Source organism: Ptiloglossa arizonensis, chromosome 4 (assembly GCF_051014685.1).
Source record: "Ptiloglossa arizonensis isolate GNS036 chromosome 4, iyPtiAriz1_principal, whole genome shotgun sequence".
In the NCBI taxonomy this organism is placed as follows: Eukaryota; Metazoa; Arthropoda; class Insecta; order Hymenoptera; family Colletidae; genus Ptiloglossa; species Ptiloglossa arizonensis.
Window position 1 is genome coordinate 8,404,679 of NC_135051.1, and position 7,054 is coordinate 8,411,732.

The 7,054-nt window shown below is 30.8% G+C and overlaps 1 protein-coding gene across 3 annotated transcripts; it reads right to left on the reverse strand.

Annotated features, from left to right (window-relative positions):
* Positions 1 to 255: 255 nt before the first annotated feature.
* Positions 256 to 5,298, reverse strand: Golgin104 (coiled-coil domain-containing protein 186). Of its 3 annotated transcripts, none has more exons than XM_076309895.1 (9): positions 4,724 to 5,298; positions 2,938 to 4,591; positions 2,575 to 2,845; positions 2,095 to 2,498; positions 1,515 to 2,035; positions 1,123 to 1,388; positions 1,002 to 1,025; positions 742 to 891; positions 256 to 673 (listed from the first exon to the last, which is right to left on the reverse strand). In XM_076309895.1, exons 1-9 carry the CDS (start codon positions 4,815 to 4,817, stop codon positions 599 to 601), a joined length of 3,459 nt encoding a protein of 1,152 aa, XP_076166010.1. In that variant the 5' UTR covers positions 4,818 to 5,298; the 3' UTR covers positions 256 to 598. The 3 variants fall into 3 exon arrangements, with proteins under 3 accessions (XP_076166010.1, XP_076166009.1, XP_076166011.1); XM_076309894.1 differs by having other exon boundaries at positions 1,497 to 2,035; positions 4,724 to 5,297; XM_076309896.1 differs by lacking the exon at positions 1,002 to 1,025 and having other exon boundaries at positions 1,497 to 2,035; positions 4,724 to 5,295.
* Positions 5,299 to 7,054: the final 1,756 nt, after the last annotated feature.

Here is a 7,054-nt window from a genome sequence, read left to right on the forward strand (position 1 = left end):
AATAAAACAACAAATTATTTCTTCTAAGTATCATAATTTTTGACTAGATATGATAGAACTGTTCTTTCGATATTGAAATGCAGTTTTTATATAATATTTTACAGTTTCAATAAAAATATAATCATTAAATTTAAATAAACCATGTAAAGAACAATAAAAGAACATATAAAAAAACTTAATAGTTATACCCAAATCACTTATTCACAGATTATACGCAACATGAGAAAGTATAATAAATTAAATATAAGCTCCTAATACAAAATTCTGCAGTGTTCAAAATTATTCACTTCCAACAATAAACTACATAAAGGTAAGCATAAAATTATTATACCTAGATATTTTTAAATTAAAAATATACATGTATTTATTCGAATTAAAGTAAAATATATCCTTGAGATAATGATTTAGTATTCTTGTGTTACCAATTAAAGTGTAATTTCTTTTATGTTTTAGTATATGACATTCAAATGTATATTAATATGTTATATACCATAAATCTCTTACATAATAATATGTCTATCTTCGCAGTTTTAATACGTGCACGAGTTATTCCATTATTTTTACAAGGTAAGTACAAGTGTAATATTCTAACATACTTTTAATTTGCAATTTTCCTTTGTTGGTTCTGCATTGTTAACCTTGCTATTTCCTCGCCCAAAGTATCGATATTATCCTATAAGAACAATATTAACAAACAAAAAAAAAAATATAGATGTTAATTTATTTTATTTATAATTTTACCTTTAAAGTAATATTCTTAAATAATGTGTCTTCGAGAACTGCTTGCAGCTTTTGATTTATTTCTAAAGATAGTTCCAATGTCATATTACCATCCGAAACTCGTTGATTGTAAACTGAGGCCATTATTCCACCGTGTTTTGCTAATTCAGCCTATAATTAAATAATCCTTAATACCAGGTATCTAATTAACTTAGAATTACACTTAGATCTAATGTTAGTTTTTCATGAAATAATATTTAAACTTTTGTTATTAAACTTACTGCATTTCTCCTACTTTTGATATGCTTGTATATAGAAAGTAAAATATAGTATCATTATTGATATTAAATACTTAGCACATTCAACAAAATATTTTAGTTAGTAAGTAAAATGAAAATGTACCTTATATTTATCTCGCTCGTTGTTGCCCATGGCACCAGAATTTTCATGTAAAATGTAGGTTTGTATAATTCTCGTTTTTTTCTGCAATTCTTCAACCAAAGTTCGGGAATGCTCTTCAAAGAAATCTAGTTTTTCCGCTTTTTTAGCGTTATCTTCTTGCAACTTTATAATACGATCTATTAAGGTTTGTTTACTGGGTTCCATAAATTGAATGCTTTGATCACCATTAATACTGTTATCAGATAAGGCACCATTTAAAGTATCTCCTAAAAGAAGTATAAAGTATAAAAAAAAACACGACAAGAAAATGTATATAAAGAAGTATAATTCAAATTGAATAATTATAACCGACAAAATTATTATGCTTGAAAAACCTGTATTAAGGGATATACTTGATCCAGTTCTAGACGTGACGCCTAGTGAATTATAAGGCGATGATGTTTCAAAAGCTTCTAGTTTCTTTCGATATCGCTGTAGTTCTCGTGTCATCTCCTTCATACTTATTTGCTGTTTTCTTTTCAATACAGCATTCTCTCCTTGACTATCCTCCAATTTCTGAGCAAGATCTTGTGCTAATTGAGTCTGTTCAGCAAGATGCCTGGCCAGAATCATACATTCTTCACTTCTTATTTTCTGTTCTTTTGCAAGACATTCTTCTAACACCTTAATTTTGTCAGTCAAATAGTTTATACGTTCATGTAGTGGTCCATGCTCTTTTTCCAACTGTTCTACTTTAGCTACAATGGTTGTAAATTCTGATTGAAGTTGTACATTTTTATCTGTTAACTTTTGTGTAAAATCTAGCATATCAGCTTCCTTCTGACGACATGCATACATATCAGCTTGTAATTCTTCATTAGTTGAACGCAACTGCCTCATTTCCACTTCAATTGATTCCAAGCATTGATCCTTGCTGAATTAAACAGATAAAGTAATAAAACAAAATTACGATTTTGTGACTGTGATACTTACTGTTGTAGCTGTACTTTTAATGTTTCTAACTCAGACTCTTTAGCAAGTAATTCTATAATTTCTTTTCGATGTTGATTTGCTATGGTTTTCAAACCACTCAGATTACTCTCATAGTCCAAACGGTCTCTTTCAGCATCCTGTATTTTTAAACTAAGTGTATTGTTTTCCTCAATTAAGATTTGTTGTCTATGCTTCAATGTCTCCACTTCTTTTTGTAATTGAAGCCTCAATATTTCTTTATCTTCTATAACGTGTCTTTCTAATATTAAGCGTGCCTGTTGCTCTTTTAATTGTTGGTCCAATGTAACAGCTTTGTTTTCTTCCGATTGTTGGAATTTACGCATTGATTCTTGTGTCTCTTTACGTACTTGTTCACATTCTTCCTTCATTCCATTAATTCTGGTCTAAAAATAAAATAAAATAATATCATAAATTTATAAGCATATAATTATGAATACAATAAACTATATGTATTATTACTGTAGCTTTCTCTAATTTTTGTTGAGTTTCCTTTTGTAAATCAATTTCCGTTTTAAGTTTGTTTTGAGTCCACTTTAATTTGATGTCCCTCATATTTACATCTTCTTTCAATTTTTCAACCTCTTTCTGGAGGTCAATTACTTCACGACATTTTCCATCCAAAATATTACATATCCTTGTTCGTTCTCCTTGCATTTCTCGTAGTTTAATTTGAAGTAATTCCTGTTGTTTTCCACTTTCTTTTGCTTTGCGTTCTGCACATTCTCTTGCTCTAATTACAATACATTAAAAAATTAAAATTTGAACATTATAAATTATACAATATGCTTATGTATGTGTACAAGTATCAAAATCTTATTATACCTTTGAGTGTCAATAAGATTTTTTTCACTAACTGCATACTTCATTACCATACTTTCTCTTTCTTTATTAGCAGCATTATATTCTTTTTTAAGAGTTTCTTGTGTTGTTAATGATGTGTGCAGTTCGAATGTAAGTTTATTTATTGTTTTTTCTAAATTTTCAATTTGTATAGAATAGATTTCTCCCTTATTTTCTGCTTCTAATATTCTATTTCTTTCTTCCACATAATCAATTTTTTCTTGAAATTTTAAACACTTTGCCTTTATATCAGCATAATCTTTTAATAAAGTGAGGTATGCTGGGTGCTTTTGCAAACTTTGTCTTAAATGTTCAGAGGAGGAGTTATTATTGTCCTCTAAATTCAATTCTACAGAATTAATGTTGTTACAGTTTCCATTTGCTTCCATGCAGAGTCCATTATCATTTCCTTGATTAATTTTGTCCATAATAGAATGCATTCCAACTTGTTTTGTGTTATTCTGTGTACAATCAGTAATATTATCATTTTTCATATCATTCCTCTCTGTGTGAATATTTGTTGCTCCATTTATATTTGCTGCAGTAGTAGTTTTATTTTCACAATTTATTATACATGTGTCTCTTTTATTTTGCAAATCTATAGAACTTTTTGATGGATATAAGATACAGTTTGTTTTTTCCAGTAAGTTTGATTCAGTAGGAAATGTTAATTCTGTCAAAGGAGTTTTTGTACTAACAGATTCCTTTGCATACTTTTTGTCACTATAACCATCTATAGATTTCATCACTGAATTATATTTTATAGTTAAATGTTGCGGTAATAATGCTTTCTCCATTATGTTTGTCGATTTTTCTGTAATAAAGTTTAAAAAATTGCGGCTCTTGTTTAGAAACTGAGCATTTGATTGCATTATATTAATTGGATTTGTTGGCAGTGGAATTTTAACCAATTTACTATCACCAACCAAAGTTGGTCGAATTATTACATTGCTCAGTGGCCTGATATTCCCAATATATTGAGAAGATTTTTTTTCTTCATTATTACACGTTCCTTCATACTTTGTTATACTTTTTGAAATTTCTGTTGGGCCATTAGTTTCCATCAATTTGCTATTTACGATAGAAGTGTATATTATATTTTCTTCTGTTCCAATGACATTTTGAACCTCACAAGTTTTATCATGTTCTACAATAACATTTTTCTCCAAGGGTTTTATTTGTTGAGAATCCATACATAATTTAGTACTGAAAAGTGTTTCTATTTTATCATTTCGTATTAATTGTAACTGTTCACGCTCACTCGATGCCAAAGGTTCTCTAACATTATTAGAAACCATATTCAAAGATGTGCATGAAAATGAACTAGATGATGTTGACAAAGGTAATCTAATATCACTGCAGGAAGATGATTTATGAAGAGATTTTCCTTTTAGATCTGTATCAACAGATAATATTTGAGATTTTAAAAACTTATTGTTTGATAAATCATTTAGAGAAGTAGAACTTTTAATAGGCAAAATAATACTGTTTTCTTCTGTCAAAGAATGATGCTCCATCCTCTTGTTGTTTAATAATACTGAATCTATTTTAGGTTGTGCTACTTTTTCAAATTTCTCCTGAATTGAAATCACATCTTTGCTAGTTTTCATCCCATGTTGAACTAAGGAATCAGTTACTACAAATATTAACAAAAAGGAAACTAATATTAACAAATTTTGTTCTAAATTTAACAAACTGATATATTTCTATCAAATGACTTATCAAATACTTTAATACGTTTGCATTTATTAAAATATTTATCCCGTACCTTCTGTAAGTGGAACGTCTAGTTTTACATCGAAATCGGTCTGATTGAGATTTTTTGAAAATACTTCATCTTTAACCGATTTTTCTTCATCCATCTCAAAAATTGCAAATTCCAATTCTTTGAAGTCAACTTGACTTTACTTGATGATATTGCAATATCCAGTGAAAGTCATTAGTATTGAAGAAATTTGTTGATTTGGCACAAATTCACATTTATAATATAGGGTGACATTCGTAAAAATAAAAATTAAACTTAGGGAAAATAACCTAAAATCAAAAAGACTTCAGATGTCATTAATCATGCCGTTTCTAACCATTGCTGTGAACATGATAGCTTTACTGCTTGATCTGAAAACATCGATCAAGAATTTTGCTGAGAGGAATTGTATCTTTTGATAATGCAAATGCTTCTGACACTAAGAATACATAGGTATTTCACCAATCGGAAATCGTAACCCACTTGTACCTTTCGCTACGTAGCGTAGTATATATATCTTTTTTCACGGTATATGCATAGATCTAGCTAGGTAGAGTATAGTACAATTGAATATAGTTCCCAAAAACGCCGTTTTTAAGCGAGGAGGTCAATCCAAAACCATTGATATGTAGAGATGTCTATTGCGTATTAAATAGGCACAAAAGAAAGTCATCTTTAAAGTTTATCGTAAAACGATTTATTTTCTCTAAACATTTGTAAATAAAACTATAACAACAAATAAATATTATACAACACCAATTGTATTAAGCGTTATAAAAGTATTACTATAAAATTCATTTTAGTTAAAAAGATAACAAATGCAGTCAAATAGTGTAGACATCTAGAAGCGAAGGAATCCACCTGACCTTACACCTTAATTTAGCGCCGGTAGCGGAAAAGCCGCTAAGTTTAAAGAAGTATAGTTTCCACGGTACAAATTAGATGGAACTACATGATTCACGGAGAACTAGTAAACTAGTTTAAATGTAATAATACTTCCAGAGTGCTTATTTCATAGCCTCTAATATTTAGGTTAGACAAATGGGAATTTCTTCTTAAAATGCCTTAACTGCTGGATTATTTACACTTCCATAGCGTAGCACAGGTACGTGACAACATTGCAAAACCATTATTGTAAAAATTCTTTACGATATTAACTTCTTATGACCATTTTAAAGAAGCTCTTCTATCGACGACGTTTGTAATAAGGTAATCGATATCCTTTTCGAACTTTCGTCCTGACTACAGGATAACTTGGACATGAATCGGGTACCAGAGGTTCGTTGCAAGATTCGAGGACCGTTTGGCACAGATTCTCAATAAAACTAATTTGTTCTAAACACTTTACAGAATTGTTGTATTGCCGGTACACGTTATATTAGAGGTTATCGATATATTCTTTCGAATTTTGTTTCGATTATTAGATAATTTGGACTTCCATTGTTCAGGAGAAATTGCTGACAATATTCAGGAACAATTTTGACAATGACTTCTTACGTCGTTACTTAGTTATCCTATGGCCATCGATAAATGCAGGGTTGGTAACTCTTATGTCTGCTTTACCGATTTCAAGCGCTGGTAGCAGGATCACAGAAAGTTAAAGGAAGTCGTCTATCGATGAAAGAGAAAGAGAGGAACAGCGTGCGAGAAGAACGGAGAAAGAATTCGCGACAAAATGGCGTGCAAGAATGTTCTTAGGGAAAGAATGTTAATTTCGCTTATTTACAGGGCTGAAATGTGAACTTTTAGAATCGCATTAGGTAGCTGAAGCTCGTGTCTGCATTCAAGGACCATATTGGCGCAGATTCTTAACGTGGTTAATTAGTTATAAACATTTCTCCGAAGCATTGCATTGCCGTTGCTGGTAGCGATAGGGGTAATCGATAGTTTTCTCGACTTTCCGTCCCAATTGTTGCATAATTTGAAAACGCATTAGGTAGCTGAGATTCGTAGGAAGCTTGCGTGACTGCTTTTGCAACTATTGTTCACTTCATTAATTAATTACGAGCAATTTACGGAAGCCGTTGCATTGCCGACGTGTGTGGCGATAGGGGTAATCGATAGTTTTCTCGACTTTTCCCTCCATTTGTTGCATAATTTGGACACGGTTGCATATCAGACATTCGTAGGAAGCTTCTTGGTCAAATTTTGCAATGATTGTTAACCTTATTAATTATTTACGAGCAAATTTAAAGAAGCGGTGCATTGCCGACGTTAGTAGGGATCTTTGTAATCAATATGTTTCTCAGCACAATTTCACGCATGCGCGACGAATGAAACATGCCAGAATGTGCATTGTGCTGCCATCTACTGACGGAAATATACATTATTTCTTGTCAAACTTTGCCCAGTAGT

Excerpts from the sequence above, each read along its gene's own strand:
- Golgin104 (XM_076309894.1), bottom strand. The coding sequence starts at position 4,817 with ATGGATGAAGAAAAATCGGTTAAAGATGAAGTATTTTCAAAAAATCTC. Across the intron at positions 1,389-1,496 it reads AAGTATATCCCTTAATACAG|GAGATACTTTAAATGGTGCC; the intron begins GTTTTTCAAGCA and ends TACTTCTTTTAG. Across the intron at positions 892-1,001 it reads TCAAAAGTAGGAGAAATGCA|GCTGAATTAGCAAAACACGG; the intron begins GTAAGTTTAATA and ends ATTTAATTATAG.